This window comes from Mobula hypostoma, chromosome 6, assembly GCF_963921235.1.
Source record: "Mobula hypostoma chromosome 6, sMobHyp1.1, whole genome shotgun sequence".
NCBI lineage: Eukaryota > Metazoa > Chordata > Chondrichthyes > Myliobatiformes > Myliobatidae > Mobula > Mobula hypostoma.
The window spans coordinates 18,320,642-18,341,300 of record NC_086102.1 but is presented as its reverse complement, the minus strand read 5'-3'; the positions used below and the strand labels follow the sequence as shown (position 1 = coordinate 18,341,300).

The 20,659-nt window shown below is 41.0% G+C and overlaps 1 protein-coding gene across 3 annotated transcripts in view; it reads right to left on the bottom strand.

Moving 5' to 3' along the window:
• The window catches only part of cryzl1 (crystallin, zeta (quinone reductase)-like 1), a 91,350-nt gene that overhangs the window by 57,712 nt on the left and 12,979 nt on the right, over positions 1-20,659 (bottom strand). For 2 of the 3 annotated variants that reach the window (XM_063050329.1, XM_063050330.1), the window contains exons 1-3: positions 13,543-13,701; positions 10,748-10,819; positions 5,409-5,486 (exon numbers count right to left, since the gene is read on the bottom strand). In XM_063050329.1, coding sequence (XP_062906399.1) covers positions 5,409-5,486; positions 10,748-10,819; positions 13,543-13,602 — 210 coding nt within the window. In that variant the 5' untranslated portion in view covers positions 13,603-13,701. Of the gene's footprint in view, positions 1-5,408; positions 5,487-10,747; positions 10,820-13,542; positions 13,702-20,659 lie in introns of those variants that run through there. The other variant, XM_063050331.1, reaches the window with a different exon arrangement.

Below are 20,659 nucleotides of genomic sequence, written 5' to 3'. Positions count from 1 at the left end.
AACCATTCCAGAATCCATTGATTCTTGAAAAATCAGTACTAATGCCTCCACAATCTCTTCAGCTACCCCTTTCAGAACCCTGGGGTGTAGTCTATCTGCTGCAGCTGACTTACCTACTTTCAGCTTCCCAAGCACCTTCTCCTTAGTAAGCAACTGCACTCATTCTGCCCCTTGACACTATTGAATTTTTGGCATACTTCTAATGTCTTCTACAGTGAAGACTGATGCAAAGTACCTATTGAGTTTGTCCACCATTTCTTTGTCCCCCATTACTACCTCCCCAGTGTCATTTTGCAGTGGTCCCATATCCACTCTCACCTCTCTTTTACTCCATATACCTAAAGAAACTTCTGGTATCCTCTTTGAGATGTTTGGCTATCTTACTTTTATATTTTGACTTCCCTTGTCACCCATTGTTGCTTCATCCTCCACTTAGAATATTTATTCATCTTTAGGATGTATCTATCCTGCACCTTCTGAATTGCCATCATGTCCCTAAATCTCTAATTTAATATCACTTAACAAAGAGGACTAATTTCAGTGCAGTGATATTAAATAAGGTTACATATGATATTTGAAACTACAGACCTTTCATGAGATGGATTCAAAATTATAAATATAAAAGCTATAACATTTAAAATTTTATCTCCACATTGATAACCAATTCTGGAGTCAGTAATACAGGGCATCCAAATCATTCTTGAAATCGCAAACATAGGTTTAGCGACAAAATAAAATGATAAACTGTATTTTCTATGATGCTTAACTTTTTTTAGTTGCTTTCTGTTGGATTTTAAAAGCTTTCCAATCCTGTAACTTCCCACTAATTTTTACTGTACTATGTGTCCTCACTTTTGATTTATGCTGCCTTTGACTTCCCTTGTCACCCATGGTTGCTTCATTCTCCCCTTAGAATATTTGTTCATCTTTAGGATGTACCAATCCTGCAACTTCTGAATTGCCATCATGTCCCTAAATCTCTTAATTTAATATTACTTAACAAAGAGAACTAATTTCAGTGCAGTGATATTAAATAAGGTTATATATGATATTTGAAACTACAGACCTTTCATGAGATGGATTCAAAATTATAAGACAAATATAAAAGCTACAACATTTAAAATTTTATCTCCACATTCATAACCAATTCTGAAGTCAGTAATACAGGGCATCCAAATCATTTTTGAAATCACAAACACAGGTTTAGCAACAAAATAAAATGATAAACTATATTTTCTATTGGGCATCGAGGGAGAGAGGAAGAGGAGAGCCATCCGCAGTACCACCGATGCGGCAGAGAGGGCCTCAAGATGGCTGTGGCTCAAAAGAGGGGAGCCATGGAGTCATAAGTAGCTAGCCATCTGGACACAAGCTGGGGTCTGATCAGCCCCGGCTGGATCACCTGGAGGAGGTTGTATGATGTTGAAAGACCCAAAACACCTGATGATTCCAGGAACATCACTGAAGATGTGTCCAGAAGCATCAACAGATGTATGTACACAACTTACTTTTCTCTAACTGGCTTACTAATTTCATGCAATTCATGAGTACTATCCAACTGGATACTTAGTAATATCATATTAATTCTCTTGAGTAGATTATCCTGCCTGTGGAGAAAACAGACTATAGATGTTGCTGATAACACAAAAGATTCTGCAGATGTTGGAAATATTGAGCAAAGTGTGTTTTGCTATAAATGTTGTTCAATACAAAAAAGACCCATAAACAGATAACAACCATAAGTAAACTAAGTAGTAAAACTCTGATAACCCAGAACCTTTGGGATGTTGGTAGTGTTGGATACAGATTTTGCAGACTACTAAATGCTGTTCATGCTAATAAATAAATACACTATTAGTTTTAAAGGTTATGCATTTTCTTCTTCCCCTTCCTTTCCAGTCTTGAAGGTTTTCAGTCTGAAACGTCAACTGTTTATTTCCCTCCACAGATGCTGTCTGACTTGCTGAGTCCCTACAACATTTTGTGTGTGTTGCTCTTGATTTCCAGCATCTACAAAATCTTATATGTTTAATGCTTCTGTAATAATACAGAATTATTAATACTTCTGTATTAATGTCCTTTCCTCCCTATGACTTCCCTTATCACCTTGATTCTTTTGCAGTTTGTGTAAAAGTAAACATGTGCCAATACAACAATGGGCATTTTTGTTGTGGGGCTTTTAGAGGGAGCAAATGGAAAATAAACTAGCATGGAGCACTAGCTCCATGTACTGCAGCTCACTTGCCTGGGGATCAAATCTACTTAGCTCTTCCTGCCAAATGAGTACAGGTGTCCCCCGCTTTTCGAACGTTGGCTTTACGAAACCTCGCTGTTACGAAAGACCTAGATCAGTTACCTGTTTTCACTAACAGAAGGTGTTTTCACTGTTACGAAAAAAGGCAGCGCACGAAAAAAGCCGCGCGCGATAAAAGGCAGCGCGCGCCCCGAGCAGCCAAGCTCCTCCCCTGGAACTGCATTCTAGCCGGCATTGCTTAAACACATGCCTGTGAGCAGCCGTTAGCAAGATGAGTTCTAAGGTATCGGAAAAGCCTAAAAGAGCTTGTAAGGGTGTTACACTTAGCGTAAAACTAGACATAATTAAGCGTTTCGATCGTGGTGAACGAAGTAAGGACAAACAACAGGAATGATGGCATGAACATCGACTTCTCTAACTTCCGCTAATGCCCCACCTCCCCCACTTCCCCTCGTACCCCATCTGTTACTTATTTTTATACACACATTCTTTCTCTCACTCTCCTTTTTCTCCCTCCGTCCCTCTGAATATACCCCTTGCCCATCCTCTGGGTCCCCCCCCCGCCTTGTCTTTCTTCCCGGACCTCCTGTCCCATGATCCTCTCATATCCCCTTTGTCTATCACCTGTCCAGCTCTTGGCTCCATCCCTTCCCCTCTTGTCTACTCCTATCATTTTGGATCTCCCCCTCCCCCTCCAACTTTCTAATCCCTTACTCACTCTTCCTTCAGTTAGTCCTGACGAAGGGTCTCGGCCTGAAACGTCGACTGCACCTCTTCCTAGAGATGCTGCCTGGCCTGCTGCATTCACCAGCAACTTTTATGTGTGTTGAAGTAAGGACAAAGTGAGTTTGGCTTGTGGAAGTTGACGAAGATGATGTTGAAGAGGTTTTGGCATCCCATGACCAAGAACTGATAGATGAAGAGCTGATGCAATTGGAAGAGGAAAGGACAACAATCGAAATCGAATGCAGTAGCGAACGGACTGAAAGTGAAATTGTCCAGGAACCGGACGTGAAGCAACCGCATGAGATTTTCGCTGCAATGATTGCAGAAGAGTACGACTTTAATTTTGAAAGGGTACGTAGGTTTAGGGCATATTTGCAAGATGGTTTGAGTGCTTACAAAGAACTGTATGATAGAAAAATGCGCGAGGCTCAGCAGTCAAGCAAGCCTTCCACATCAGCCACAGCAGACGACGAACCTCGACCTTCGACATCGAAGCACGCAGACATAGAAGAAGTTGACCTGCCTGCCCTGATGGAAACAGACGACGATGAGATGACACCCCAGTGTCCCACCACCTCAACCCCCGGGCCACAGACCGACACAATGCCGCGGAGAATGCAGCAGTAGCCAGGACGCACCCAACACATGTTTAAGAAAAAAACCGAAATAAACAAGCTGATTAATTGGGTGCCGCCCGGCACGTAAATGTTGGCCCAGATCAGAGGCGATTGCCAATTGCGTCGCCTCTGATCTGGGGCAACATTTACGTGCCAGGCAGCACCTAATTAATCAGCTTTTTTATTTCGGCTTTTTTCTTAAAGATGTGTAAGGGGTTTCTTCTTTTATGTTAACTGCATAGGCTAATTAAAATGGCTTCTTTGTTATGTTAAACGCTGAGAAAGTCCTCCCGCCAGTAGATTGTTTTGGATTATCTATTGATAAGAGGACGAATGAGCCAATGGGTATCCATGTTATTTTTTCTAGTGTGTCTGTAAGTTAGTGTGGTGGGTTTTTGGGCAGAAGGCAGGAGAGAGAGCCAGAGGATGGACCAGGTGCTGTGAGTCCGCTAACGGGGTCGGACTCCGAGCAGGAGTCCGAGGTCCAGAGTGTTTGGCGAGGAGAGGAGATGGAGATGGACTCGTGTGGAATGTCTGGTCGACCACCGTTGTTGGCCCCAGGCGGCAGGTCGAGGTGGTCCGAGGGGATCGCAGGGTGAAGAAGGAGGGTCCTGAGCTCCAACTGTTTGTGCACGAAGAGATTGAACTTTGATAAGTGTGGCGCCTTTTATTTTCCTTTTATATTTTATTCTCTATTAATTATATAGTTCCAGTAATATCCATAAACTGTAAATCAGTTAATTGTATCTGGTGTATTGTCTGTTATTTGGGCAGGGCGGGGTACATCACACAGCATCCACACAAACTATTACCCAGTTTGGCGGGGCCGAGGGCTGTTTCCCTGGACAACGGTGAGCTGAGCGACCTTGAGGCTGGCCAGGGAGGCTACAGATGTGTTGGGTGCGTCCCGGCTACCGCTGTACTGCTGCATGCTTCGTAGATCGGTATCGGTATCGGTCGGCGGCCTGGAGGTTAGGGACCACTGCACCACCCCAACCTCCGCTGACTCAGCCTAACACACCATCATCAGTGTGCTCGGCGCTGTCTTCCCAATTCTGGTAAGTGACACTACACTGTACATACATTATTTCTACTTTATACAGGCTGTGTATTTTTATGTGTTATTTGGTATGATTTGGCAGCTTCATAGCTTAAAGGTTACTGGAGAGAGTGTTTCTGCCGAGAGCACTTGCGTGAGATTTTCACTACGGAGAACAGTGCGGCAATGATTGTAGAAAAGTATTTCTACTTTATATAGGGTGTGTATTTATCATATCATTCCTGCTTTTACTATATGTTACTGCTCTTTTAGGTTTTATGTGTTATTTGGCATGATTTGGTAGGTTATTTTTGGGTCTGTGAACGCTCACAAATTTTTCCCATATAAATAAGTGGTAATTACTTCTTTACTTTACGACATTCCGGCTTACAAACCGTTTCATAGGAACGCTCTAACTTCGGACGGTGGGGGAAACCTGTAACACCTTCCAGGGATGATGTAGCTGGGACCCAGTTACTTGCCCAAAACATGGTAGTGAGAAATTGCGAAGATGCTGAGAGTTGTGCTCACATCTGACAAAAGGCACTAAATAAAGGTGCAGAAGTTGATTTGTGCTCTTCTAACTAGTTCAAGCAATTGTGTGATAAGAAATGCTTTTTGTACAAGGATAAATACAAATGTGGAAACTATCATACCATAAAAGTACCTGAATAGAAATTTAAAACCCTAAATGATAAACTCAGAAGAAACTCAATTAATCCAGCCACCTCTTATCTTGTAATCATCTTATGCAACACTGAATTAGACTTACCTTGGTGTTCACAGGGCTGAGTGCACAAACTTTAACCTGTATTTTGACATAATGATCATATACACTAGGAGGAGGTTCCTAGGGAATAAAAGAAGATGTTTTGTCAATCATACATCAATAATAAGACTTTGTCATTGTGTCATCTTGAATGAATACCTTGTTTATGCTTCACCGATATACTTCTCAGTGAAACCAGAGAGTATATAGTTCAAGGTGATTTCACTAATCACACCACGAGGCTGCTGTTCCCTGTTGTCTTAACTCTGGAGCTATACCAAAATAAAAATAAAACAGCACACGCCAGTAAAGTCTCAGGAGGTCAAGAAACAAGTACACAAGGAAAAAAAACCAGTGCACACACTGCCTATGCTGATGAGAGTTTACTGGCACGTGTTGTTTTCGATTTTACATTTCCACCAGTCTAACAATTTATTACAACTGGGCTTGCTTGGGGCCTGGATGTCTACGGCATAGTGCAATTAAAAGAGTATGAATAAAATGAATGTGTATGTACATGTGTACACACACACACATACACACACCATTCTGCCCCTCAGCTTCATGTCAACTCCACATAGCCCTGCAGTTTCTCTCCTTTCAAGTCCCATTTTGAATGCTGTAGTGGTATGTGTCTCCAATAATTTCCTAGCCACACATTCAAATTTCTAAACACATGCCGCTTTTGGTTCTTTTACCAACTCCCTTCCTTGAATTGTGCTCTTCTGCCAATGGCAATTTTTCTCCCACCTATTTACATCACCTCACTTTTCCTGTTTCGGTTTGTACAGCTGCATCACAGTGGCAGCCATCTTTGGTGCACAGTGCTCATTTCGTAAAATTTGCAAAGATCTGTTGCAAGTCCTGTAGATAGCTCATTAAGTTTTCATTGAAAAAGATCAGTCAAATGACCCTGTGGCTAAATACTGTCACAAGAAATTGATAAACATCACATACAAAGTAGCTTTACAGGTTTTAAGCGATGTCTTTGATGAACTGGCTGCACTGTGCAAGATTCTGCAAAAGAGTGGCCTAACACCGATTGATTCACTTCATTTTGCGTGAGGCAAAATTAACAAGATAAGAATGCAGTATCTGGTAGACAATGTTTCGTGGAGTGACAGAGTTGAAGTTTTGCTAAGTTAAAGTTTTGTTAAGCCAACAATATGAAGAAAATGTCACAGTAGATACAAGTTCGCTGTTGACTTTTATAATTAGTCTCTGTGTTCATTTAGAAGAAAGGTTTCCTGAAGATGAGGCACAAGAATGGTCAGCTTTTGATTTCTCCGCAATTGCAGATTGTGACTTCACATTTGGCGATGAACAAGTTAATGCCTTATGTATAAAATATCATGATTTTCTAGCTGAAGATACTGTAATAGTTAGACAGTTTAATGATTTCAAATTCTCCATGCAAGAAAAAATTAAATCCAAACTGATTTCAAACTTTACTTCAAAATGAACAGTCTTGTGACCTTGCACAGCTGATGGACATTGGGGGAACCTTTCTTGCGTCTAGTGCGGACTGTGAGCGAGGTTTTAGCCTAATGAATCAACTCAAAAACAAGCTGAGAAACCGTTCAGGTGAATGTCATTTGGATATCTTAATGAGAATCAAAAGCTATCAATTGGGTGGAAGTTCTATTAGTCTAGATAGAGCTTACAAAGAATGGGTAAATGCCAAAGACAGGAGAGAGAAAAAAAATAACTGAGTGACTTAAATATGTAAACAACAGGAATTCTGCAGATGCTGGAAATTCAAGCAACACACATCAAAGTTGCTGGTGAACGCAGCAGGCCAGGCAGAGTCCTGACGAAGGGTCTCGGCCTGAAACGTCGACTGCACCTCTTCCTAGAGGATGCTGCCTGGCCTGCTGCGTTCACCAGCAACTTTGATGTGTGTGACTTAAATATGTATGTTATTCTGTGCAGTTTCATGTCAAATATTTTGTAAACCTACATAAACTGTGCCATGTGTGCATTCAGTGCGCACATACTTTTGTCACAGGAAAAAAATCTGCACAACGTAAGATTTTTGCACACAATGACACTAAAAATTAAAGGGAACATTGCCTGGGATGCATTCCATCAAGACCAGGGGACTTATCTGTCTTCAGGCCCGCAAGTATGCTCAGAACTACCTCTTTGGTGATAGCTATTGTATCTTGGTCCTCACTTCCCATCGCATCCATAACATCTCTCTATGGCATGTTAGACGTGTTCTCCACCATGAGGACCAATACGAAAGCCTCTGCAATTTCCTCATTACCCAATACCAATTCTCCCTTTTCGTCCTCCAAGGCACCTACGTTCACTTTAGCCACCCTTTTCAACTTTATATAATAATGAAATATTTTTACCATCCATTTTTATAAATATATCCGTTTATTTCCATAATCTAGCTTCCCTTTCTTTATTGCTCACTTAGTTGTTGCTTTTTAAAGTTTTCCCAATCTTCCAGTTTCCTACTACTCTTGGTGACTTTGTATGCACAAGCTTTGATGCCTTCTTTTATTTCCTTAGTTATCCAGTGCTGGCTCTCCCACCCTTACTGTCCTTGCTTTTAACTGGAATATACTTTTGTTGAGCACCAGGAAAAATTTCTTTGAAAGCCTTTCAATGTTCCTCAACTGTCCCACTATACAGCCTGTGTTCCCAGACTACACAGGCCAAATCCTCCCTCATCCTATTGTAGTCACCATTGTTTAGGCATAATACACTGGTTTTTGATCGAACTATCCACACTCTATTTGTATGAGAAACTCAATCATACTGTGATCACTCTTTCCAAGAGGATCCTTAACTACATGATCATGAATTTTATCTGTCTCATTGCACAGGACCAGATCTGAAGTAGCACGTTCCCTTGTAGGTTCACACCAACAGCAGTTGAAATTAGGATCTCAGGCATTTGAGGCAGCAGTTCTACTAGATGTGCCATTGTGCTTCCAAGATTCAAGGTTATACAAGCTTTTGTATTCTAAGTAATTTATGAAACCTTTTAAAAAAAAACTTACCACGTCTCTTGATTACTATACATGCTTCCAGATATCTAATCCTGTTCCCATTTAGAAATATTTGTATTACCCGTTCTCATTATCACCAAATGGAACACTTGATATTTTTTCTCTACTGAATTTCTCATGGAATATAACAACTCATTCCACTAGCTTTGTCCAAATCCTCTTCATCACAATTCACAATCCATTCAGGTTTTGTGGTCCTTAAATTTGAAAATGGAATCCTGTAATCTCGAACTGAAGTCATTAATGCATGCTACGCACACAAAATGCTGGAGGAACTCAGCAGGCCAGGCAGCATCTATGGAAAGGTGTACAGTTGAAGTTTCAGGCTGGGACCATTCATCATGGCTGGACAAAAAAAGATAAGGAGTCGGAGTAAGAAGGTGGGAGGGAGGGGAGGATGAAACACAAAGCGATAGGTAAAACCGGGGGCAGGGGAGGTGAGGGGTGAAGTAAAGAGCTGGGAAGTCGATTGGTAAAAAAGATACAGGGCTGGAGAAGGGGGAATCTGTAGGAAAAGACAGAGCCCATGGAAGAAAGAAAAGGGGAAAGAGCACCAGAGGGAGCTGATGCGTAGGTAAGGAAATAAGATAAGAGAGGGAAATGGGAATGGGGAAGTTGAGCAGGGGGTCACTACTGGAAGTTCAAGAAATCGATGTTCATGCCATCAGGTTGGCAGCTGCCCAGATGTTGCTCATCCAACCTGAATGTGGCCTCATTGCGACAGTAGAGGAGGCCATGGGCTGACATGTTGGAATGGAAATGGGAAGTGGAATTAAAATGGGTGGCCACCTGGTGATCCCGCTTTTTCTGGTGGACAGAGTGTAGGTGCTCAGCGAAGTAGTCTCCCAATGTATCTCGGGTCTCACTGATATATAGGAGGCCAAACTGGGAGCACCAGATACAGTAGGTGACTCCAACAGACTCAGATGAAGTGTCGCCTCACACGGAAGGTCTGTTTAGGGCCCTGAATGGTAGTGAAGGAGGAGGTTAAGGGCAGGTATAGCACTTGTTCTGCTTGCAAGAATAAGTGCCAGGACAGAGATCAGTGGGGAGGGACGAATATAGAAGGGAGATGCATAGGGAGCAATCCCTGCAAAAAGCAGAAAATGGGGGGGGGGGTGGAACGAAAGATGTGCTTGGTGATGGGATGGGGGAAGTTATGGAGAATTATGTGCTGGACGTGAAGGCCGGTGGGGTGGTAGGTGAGGACAAGAGGAACCCTATCCCTGGTGGGGTGGCGGGAGAATGGGGTGACGGCAGACATGCACAAAATGTAAGAAATGTGGTTGAGGGCAGTGCTGATGATGGAGGAAGGGAAGCCCCTTTCTTTGAAGGAGGAGGACATTTCCTTAGTTCTGGAATGAAAAGCCTCATCTTCAGAGCGGATGATGCAGAGACGGTGGAAGTAAGAGAAGGGAATGGCTTTTTACGAGTGAGAAGAGCTATAGTCCAGCTAGCTGAGTGAGTCAGTGGGTTTATAACAGACATCAGTAGATAAGCGGTCTCCAGAGATACTTTTATACTTTATACTTTATATTTCCACTTTATAAGTCCACTGTATATTTCCCTCAAGTATGATACACAATCACTGATAACTAAATTGCTTCTTACTTCTTGATACTGTCAATTTTCTATCCTGTTACTTTTTATTTCACATGCTTGATTTTGATGTCAAGCCTATCATGTGACACATGATCAAAGGCCTTTTGAAAGTTCTTTTAGACCACATCAATTATGGCTCTCTCATCAACCCTATCACCTCATCCAAAATACTCAGTCAGGAAAATTAAGCACTCCTATAATAAATCCACACTGAATTTTATTAATCAATCCACACTTGCCCAAGTGATTACTAATTTTATTCCCAAGTAGGTTCTGAAGGCTCGCTTCCCACAGGTGAAACTGAATTTATCCTCACAACTTCTCTTTCAGGTTGGGCCCTTCATATTTTGGTCACAAGAGTCAACAGTTAAAAAATACTTTTCATTGAACTCTCACAGACTATATCAGTTACCATTTCTTCTGTGCAGATACGTATTAAATTTGAACACATAGAAAGTCATTATGCGTAATAACATCCAGAGTGCTGGAAGCAATATAAAATAGGAGTATAACTTTTGAATATGGATGATAGTCCTAAACTTCAATCTCAGCATTTATTGGCTCAAAACCATTTTGAGTCAATATTTTAATGACAAGAACAGCAGAATAGCCCTGTGGAGTTGAATGGTGTCTCAATTCCACGTAATCAGATCAGGACAACAAACTTAAGCATGCACGTGTTTACTTTGATTAATTTCCAAGCGCAGTGCTAACCTTATCTTGAAATACAAACTTGATATCTTCATTAGATTCTGCGAATTGGCAATACAGGCCCCTCATCTTGACCTAAAAAAACGAAGGAAAATGGTGCAGCAAATTATTAAGAACATAAAAGCACAGTGTACAAGTTCCTTGGCCTATGATGTTGTGCCGACCCTTTAACGTGCTCTAAAACCAATCTAACCCTTCCCTCCTACATAGCCCTCCATTTTTTCTATCATCCACGTGTCCAGGAGTTTCTTAAATGCTCCAAATGTATCTGCCTCTATCACCACCCTTCGCAGAGCATTCCATGGACTCAACACTCTCTGTGAAAAAAAACTTCTCTGACATCCCCCCACCCTTCTTTCCTTTGAAATAAGATACAATTTTCACATTTATACAGAAAAGTTGCAAATCACATTTACTTGAAATATTATAGTCTACTTTCCCCTTCCCTCTCCCCCATTCAGGTTAAAATGATGGCTCAACTTCAAGAAGAAAATCTCCAGAGAACTATTGGATACCAAGTATTTGTACTAGAAAGAAACGCAAGGTGTCTGAAGTTGCTTTGAAGCATCAAACATTTGAGGCATACAGATAATACAATTTGTGGAGGTTCAAAGCACATAGTGGCTGAAAATCTAGGATCAGGGCCCTCTTATCAAAGTGTTCCCAACCTTTTTTATGCTATGGACCAATACCATTAAGGAAGGGGTCCGTCGACCCCAGGTTGGGAACCCTTGTATCACACATTATTTGTAGATGATCATGAAAATAGATTTGAATCAAGTTAACCAAACAGCTTGTTATTTTCTAGCTGAAAGCAAGCTGATAAAATTATTATGCTTATCGGAATTGATATTTGTACAATTTCACTCAAGCAACATGATGTAACAAATCTCCAGGGACCCGAATTCAATCCTCAATCTCAGGGGCTACTGTCTGTGTGGAGTTGGCAACTTGATATCTGCAGCATGTTCTGTCTTCCTCCCAACTACCAAAGATAAACTGGTAAGTTAATTGGACATTGTAATCTTAAATTGTGTATAATGAAATTGTGTTACTTTTTGTATAGGCAAGTGGTAGAAATCATTGATGTGAAAAGAGAATGAGTTGTTGGCTAGAAAGAACTATAGTCTGCGAATCAATGAATATGAATGAATCAACGACAGTGGAAGTAGACTGACCAATTGCCTTTGTTTTTGCCATGTGTTTGATGGAAATGGAAGCTGCCATTTTGTGAAGAGACTCTGTGTTCTCCATTTTGTGAACTTAAGTTGCATGGCTTGATTGATGTTTTAAATTAGGCACAGTGACATTCCAGGTGATCTGCTGGACTAGGGATCCTTTCCAAATAAGAAGTTATTTGTGAGGTGTTCTTTGGTTGGATATGACATGCTGGCTTGTGACTGTATTTGCCCTGTGTGATTCAAGCTGGTTGCTGATTGAGAACAAAGAACCATAAATTACCAGTTTAAACGCAAACAACAGGAATTCTGCAGATGCTGGAAATTCAAGCAACATACATCAAAGTTGCTGGTGAACGCAGCAGGCTAAGCAGCATCTATAGGAAGAGGCGCAGTCGGCGCAGTCCTGACGAAGGGTCTCGGCCTGAAACGTCGACTGCGCCTCTTCCTATAGATGCTGCTTAGCCTGCTGCGTTCACCAGCAACTTTGATGTATGTTGCATAAATTACCAGTTGTCATTTTTAAAAAAGGGGCAATACACGAATGGTGGCTTAGAGCAGAACCAATAAAAAGGTGTTAAAGGTCAATCAGGTGACCAATGACACTGGAATACAACATTTGAATTGGTAAGGAATGAATATAAAAGCAGATGCTTTGAGTCTGCTAGCAGCGATAACTTCAAAGAATAACCATCACACATACAAGAGTGAGCGAGCCTGCATGCAACACATGGAGAGTGAATTGGGACTAGTGTAGACTACTTTGCTCAGGTATTACTTTTTCTATTCTTTGACTATTTAGGAGAGTCAGGGAAACCTAGTGGATGTGACATAGGTACTTAGTGTATGAATTCACATACATATTAGTATGGACAATAAAGGTACTTTTTGGTAATTACAGATTCTCTCTGGTCATTATTACAAGGGGTGATCCTTGTAACAGAGTTATTCAATGTATTTTCATTATTAAAAGCAGGATTATGCCTTGATGCCATATGAAGACAACTTATGTATTCATTTTCAAACACAAATTTCAAATATCATTCCTGTTGATCTCTATTGAAGACTTTATAAAGAAATCACAAAGTCTTCAAAGTACATTTATTACTAAAGTAGGTATGCAGTAATACGACCCTGAGATCCGTCTTCCTCACAGACAGCCACAAAACATAGAAACCACGGAGCCCAAAGAAAAAACATCAAACTACCCCCATACACACAAAAAATTTGTGCAAATGGCAACAAAAGTGAAAAACACAGAATATAAAAAACAAATTTGCAAGAGTCCAATCATATTCCATTCAGCTTAGTGTTTGTTATTTGTAGGCTGCCCTGATTCACCCTGATTCAAGATCTCCCAGAATAGTAACAAAAAAAAGGAGTGATTAGAAACCATCAACACATCATAATATGAACTACAGAGTCCAATCCAACAAACCATCTCAGCACCACTGGTGTAAATAGGAATATGTATACTGCCTTACTTCCTGAAGTCAATTATCCGTTCTTTTACTATTGTATATTCCTACCATTTTTGCGCCTCCATAACTGCATTACCTCTAGTCTCTGGATTAAATTTCATCTGCCTTTTGAATGCCCAACTGATCATACAATCCTTACCTTTGAGCACCGATAGCTTTTTCTTCTCACCATCAACCATGTGGCCAATTTTTGTGTCATCTGCAGACTTCTTAATATGCTTTTGAATTCAAAACTAAATCATTAATATTTATTGAAAGTAACTGGAGACCAAGTACTGTGTCCTGTGGAACCCACTGATAACAGCCTTCCAGCTTACACTTTCTTCTGGACTTTGACACTTTTGACCAGACTGTCATACGCAACCCTGTCATAATTCGAGATAAAATTAATCAGCCGCATAAAATACTGTTCTCCTCACCCTATCTTGTTATCCCTTAAAAATTAAATTACCTTTGTCACATCAAATTTTTCCATAACAAATCCACTCTGACTGCTCTTGGAGTCTTTCTCAAATAAAGGTTAAAGCTGCACTTAATAATTTCCTCAACAACTTGCTTAACTGTGGCAAGAAGCTCTTCAATTTTCTCCCTTGATTCTCTTAACTGGGTTACATTTCTTCTGGTCCTGAGGATTTGCCCACTAACAAAAACATTAAACTTAAACAACAATTCCTTTAATTACAATGTGTATCTCAGCCAATATTTTTACACTAAACCTCATTAATACCACCCCTCACTTTTCAAAGTCTTTAATAAGCATATGCAAATCACCATTCCCAGTTTTGTTATTTACTTTCCCTAGTTTCCCTTCTCTTTATGCAATTGTAAAGGATGGTTAATGATGAAGTGTACATAATCATAAGCAAAAATCACTCTCCAGATTGAAAAACTAACCATTCCCATTGCATAAAAGGAGGTTAATTAAGTTTGTTTAGTTCTCTTTACTAGCTGAATAGTATTACAGCATAGTTTCTTGTTGATGGGTTGTCCAAAGTACTGCTAACACCGCAGAAATTATAACCAAATGAATTCTGTCTGAGAGAAGTTCTAAGGGTATTGAATAGAAAATTCCAATAGTGTAGTAACGAATGGATAACTAAAATGAGAGTTGCAATGAGAAGTGCATTCTTCAGAATTACTAAATGTTACAAAAGGAAAATATTGCCATCTGTCTTTCACCACTAATTGGCATATTTTGAGCCTTAAAAGCAATGATTACACGCAGACTGTGAGTCTACTTTTTTTTTACACAGCTGCATCTGATGTGGGATCACATATGGAGACTACAGGTCTCACCCCACTAGTTCCTGCTCGTTATAATGAAGTGCTATAAAGCCCAAGTCTGTAAACTTAGAGCAAAAGCAAGTTTGGGCTGAGAAAACAGCCAGCTCAATAACTGGTTCAAGTTAAGCATCAGACATCTAAGGATGATGATCACTTAAATTCATAGAAATGCAAGTATAGAAACAAACCCTATCAGTCCACCTCATCCATGCTGACTGTGACCCCATCTAAGCTACTCCTATTTGCCTGTATTAGGTCCGTATTCTTCAACCTAATATCTTTCAAAAGTTGTACTTTTATCTGCCTCCACCACCTGCTGACAGTTTGTTCCAGTTAACCAGTACCCTCTGTTTAAAGAACTTCGCAGTCAGATCTCCTTAAACTTTTTTCTTCTCTTACCATAAACTTTTCTCCCCATAGTTCTAAACATGAGAGGTGCAAAAAATCCATACATCTTTCCTGTTCATACCTGTCAATTTTATAAACCACTGTAATGCACCCCTCAGCCTTCCTTAGTCTAGTGAGAATAAATCCGTACTATCTGAATCTTTTTAACTAAAGCTCTCCATGCGTGTTTTTTGGCACATGCCTGCATGTGAGTCTGTGTGCGCGCGCCTGTGTGTCCGTGTGTGCATCTGTGATGATGTCTTTTTCATGGCTTTTTACAAGGTGCGGAGCGAGAGAGAGCGACTGTGCGGCGCGCACCACTCCTCACAGACATTTTCGCAGTATTTTCCCTTTATTTTATGAGGTCGAGTTGCGATCTCGACACTCAACCCGGCACAGATGGGAAGTGTACTTGGGAGCGGACCCGACTAGTTTCGAACCCGGGAACCTCCGCTCCCGGGTCCGGCGCTGATGTCATTGCGCCACCAGCCAGCCCTAAAGCTCTCCATTCCAGATTACACCCTGGGGCACCACTTCAACACACACTCTATTGCTACTATCCTCTGTGTAGTGTGGTGACCAGTACTGTACACAGTATCTCAAATGCAGTTCAACCATTATTTTGTATAACTGCAACTTGATGTTCCAACTTTTAAACTGAAATGCCTTGGCAAGTATACCAAATGCCTTTTTCAATACTCTGTCTACCTGTATTGCCACTAGTTTGCACAACAATGCTGCCAAGGTCTCATTTACTCTGCATTTCCTATTAGAATTTGACCTCCCAAAGTACATTACCTGACATTGTTTGGATTAAATTCCATTAGTTATTGTTCTGCCCAGCTTTCCAGTTGATTTGCATTCTGCCTCAGCCAACCTTCTTCGCTATCTACAACTTCACTAATGTTCATGTTGTTTGCAAACTTACCTATTGTAACAAATGCATTCTCAACCAAGTCATTATATACACTCAGTGGCCACTTTATTAGGTACACCTGTACACCTGCTTATTAATACAAGTATCTAATCAGCCAATCATGTGGCAGCAACTCAATGTATAAAAGCATGCAGACATGGTGAAGAGCTTCAGTTGTTCAGTCTAAACATCAGAATGGGGAAGAAATGTGATCTAAGTGACTTTGACCATGGAATGATCTTGGTGCCAGATGGGGTGGTTCAAGTAGCTCAGAAACTGCAGATCTCCTGGGATTTTCATGCACAACAGTCTCTACAGTTTACAGAGAATGATGTGAAAAACAAAAAAAGCACTACAACAGTGGTATGCAGAACAGCATCTCTAAATGCACAACATGTCAAACCTTGAACTGGATGGGCTATAGCAGTAGAAAACCATAAACATATCTCAGTGTCCTCTTTATTAAGTACAGGAGGTACCTAATAAAGAGGCCACTAGGTGTATTATATACAAAGGCCTGAGCACCAAGCCCTGTGGTATACCACTTGTTACAGATTTCCACTCAGGAAAACACCCACCCTTCACTACACTCTGCTCTCTATCACTAAGCCAATTTTCAATATAGTTCACAAATATATGTTGGATCTCTTCTGAGCTAGCCTACCATGCAGGGTCTTATCAAAAGCATTATTAATGTCCAGATAAACTACATCTACTGTTATGCCTTCACAAATTTTCTTAGTTATTTCAAAACAAAACAACAGATTTGAGAGACAGGATTTCCCTGCACAAAACCATGTTGGCTCCTCCTCACTAGTCCCTTCCTTTTCAAGTGAACACAAATACTGAATCTCAGAATTTCAGAAATGCGAACAACACATGCTCATATAATTATGGCATACAACGAAGAATCATTTGTAACAAAACAGAGGAAAATAACAAGACTGTAAGATTAATGAGATTATACACACGTAAATCTGTGCCTGAACTGATGCAATGGTGCCCATCAGACATTGACCCTTGAGGAGGAGATGGTGAGCTCCCATAACGAAACTGTGTTGCTTGGTCTAGAGTCCCTGTACATTGATCCAACAATGATAAAGGAATAGCAATGCAGCTTCAGGACAGAATGTGTGATTTGGTGTGGAATTTTCTGGTAATAATTTTCCCCCATGCACTCACTCTAAGTCTAAATTATGGGTTCAGGAGGGGCTCTCACGGAAGTGACAGGACAGAACTTTAGTGCACCTTGCAGATGGTACATACTTCATCTGCAGCAGATTAATGAAAGAGCAAGTGAAAATTTAAGGTGACGATAATATCATCCTCATTGAGATTACATCAAACATCCGGGCGGGGGTGGGGTTACTCCTCCAGGGGTATAAAAGATTATTTTATCAACTTCTTTATCTTTTCCTTATGGAGTGGTAGGAAGGTTTCATTGAGTCCACAAGGGAGCTATTTGAAACAGCAAATAGTCTCCGACTTGCTCTTGTAGTCATGTTATGAATGTAATTAGAGCAATTCAATATCTCGTTAATGGTTAGGAGTTTATAGCAGCTGATTTCATGATAGAGGATGCAAGTTAGACACTTGCTTATTGGAGATGATCATCACTTGCTCGAAACATTGGCAGTATAGTGGTGCAGCTGGTCGAGCTGCTTCTTCATAGTTCACTCCTAACCTTGGGACCCATCTGTACAGTGTTTGCACATTCTCCTTGTGACCACGTGGGATTCCAAAGATGTGCAGGCTGATAGGTTAATATGTCACTTCAAAGTGCCCTACAGTGTAAACACACAGACACACACACACACACACACACACACACACACACACACACACACACAATGCTGGAGGAAGTTAGCGGGTTAGATAGCATTTTTGGAAAAGAGTTAACGTTTCAGACTGAGAACCGTTATCAGGACCGGAAAGAAAGGGGGAAGAAGCCAGAATTAGAAGGTGGTGGGAGGGGGAAGGAGTACAAGCTAGAAGCCGAGTGAGGGAGAAGGTAGGTAGGTGAGGGGGAGGGGGAAATGAAGTGTGATGCGATCCTTGGAAGTAATAGGTGGAAAAGGTAAAGGGCTGAGAAAGATGGAATCTGGTAGGATAGGCGAGTAGACCATGGGAGAAAGGAATGGAGGAGCACCACCAGAGGGATGTAATAGACAGGTGAGAAGAGATGAGGTGGGGGGGCGGGGACAGGGAATGCAAATACCATCAGGTTGGAAGCTACAAAGACGGAATATGAGGTGTTGCTGCTCTAACCTGATAGTGGCCTCATCATGGTAGTAGAGGAGGTCATGGACCAACATGTCGGAATGGGAATGGGGATTGTAATTGAAATGGCTAGTTACCGGGAAATCCCACTTGTTGCAGCCAAAGCTAGGGTGCGCAACAAAGTGGTCTTCCAATCTATATTGGGTCTCACCAACACAGAAGAGGCCCATTAGAAGCACTGGATATAGTAGACTTCCCTAACCGATTCACAGGTGAAGTGTTGCCTTACCTGGAAGGACTGTTTGAGGCCCTGAATGGAGGTGAGGGAAGATGTGAATGGGCAGGTGTGGCACTTCTTCCACTTGCACAGTTAAGTGCCAGGGGGAGATCAGTGGGGAGGCACGAATGGACATGGGAATCAGGGAGAGAGCAATCACTACAGAAAGCAGAGAGTTGGGGAAGGTAAAGATGTGTTTGATGATAGGATCCTATTAAAGACGGTGGAAGTTCTGGAGAATAATGTACTGGATGCGGAGGGTTATGGACTGGTAGGTGAGACTGGTAGGACAAGAGAACTCCATCCCTATTAAGGTGACGGGAAGATAGGCCGAGGGCAAATATCCAGGAATGGAGGAGATGCTAGTGAGGGTAGCATCAATGATGGATGAAAGAAGCCTTGTTCTATGAAGAAGGAAGACGGATTCTAAAAAGGAAAGCCACATCCTGGGAGCAGATGTGGCAGAGACAGACCAAATGAAAAAGAAATGGCATTTTTACATGTGACAGGTGGGAAGAGGTATAGTCAAGATAGTTGTGAGAGTCAGTGGGTCTATAAAATATATCAGAAATGGTGACAGTGAGATTGAGAAAAGGGAGAGACAGATGTCAAAAATGGACCAATTAAATTTAAGGGCAGGATGGAAGCTGGAGCCAAAGTTGATGAAATTGACAAGCTCAGCATGGGTGCATGAAACAGAACCAATGCAATCATCAATATAGCACAAAAATAACAGAGCATTAACAGTGAAGGCTTGGAACATGGACCGTTCCCCGTAGCCAACAATAAGGCAGGCATAGCTGGGGTCCATAATGAGTAATACAATCTGGGTACAGTTAATGAAAATATAGGGAGAATGAAGTAAAAATGAGTTTTATATATGATTAGTGTAAATAGTGTTTGACGGTCAAAATAGACCGTGCCATAGAAGAGCCCACACTGACAATGCCATATTTCATGTACCCCAAGTGCCAAACAGTCTTCAAACTTTCCTGTGCCAATATAAATTAGGGAAGGTAATCGATGAAGATGGCTGGCTTGCAATGTTATCCTAGGGCTGAAGTTTGGCCATTGCTGGCGGACCTGAAGGTGATTCAATGCAGCAGAACCGAGGCGAGGCAAACAAAGACAGTTGAAGTGGTAGGGCCCATTCCCAAAAGTCAGAAAGTATCTGAGGTTTGATCGATTTACATATCGGGCGTATTGGAAAAGTTGGGTACATGCTGAACTGAGGTGATGGAGCCTGGGCCCAAGTGCATAGAGAAGCAACAGGACCCGAATTTGAGTGTGAGAAACAACATGGTTTGGATGATTTAAGCGCCAGACCAGAATGAAAAGATCAGGGTATCGGAGCTGGAGGTGAGGGATGGGCTGGTTCAGCTTATCGCTGATAGATGTTTACTTGTCTCTGCTCTGAACTGGGCTGTAGCTACAACTAATGGGATATTTGATCAGCTGCATCAATGACTGGCTTTTTAGCTGTTAAATGTCATTTGCTTATATTTATTGTTTGCATGATTTGTTTTTTTCCGCACATTGGGTGTTCAACAGTCTTTTTAAAAATAGGTTCAATTGGGCTTATTTGTTTTGTGGTTGCAGGTAATGAGGCAAATCTCAAGGTTGTATGTAGTATACATACTTTGATATTAAGTGTACTTTGAACTTTTAGGTTTGATTCCAACAAGGGGAAATTATTTTTAAGCTGGTGATGGCTCACTCCTGTTCATGAATGTATCATTTAAACCACTCAATTGATTCTGAATTGATGTTATTTAATATGAAGTTAACTATCTTCAGTATGAATAGGTTTTCTTCCGCAAGATATGAAACAGTCACTCCAGGCCATAATCTATGAAAGACTAACCCAAGAAGACCAATCTGATTCTCAGCAGTTTCTGAGGCTCAATTTCAGTTTGCCATACTCTTTTCAATTGAACTATCTATCGTGTTTGTGAAGACTGACAATGAGATAATCAGTTTATTATTGTCATATGTATTGATATACAGTAAAAAGCTTTCTTTTGTATGTCATCTAGGTATATCATTCCATACATAAATACAATGATTTAGTTTAAAAATGAAGAAAATAAGCAATGCAGAGTAGAGCTTTACAGCTACAGAGTACAGTGCAGGGAGAAAAAACAAAATGCAAGGACAATGATGAGATAGATT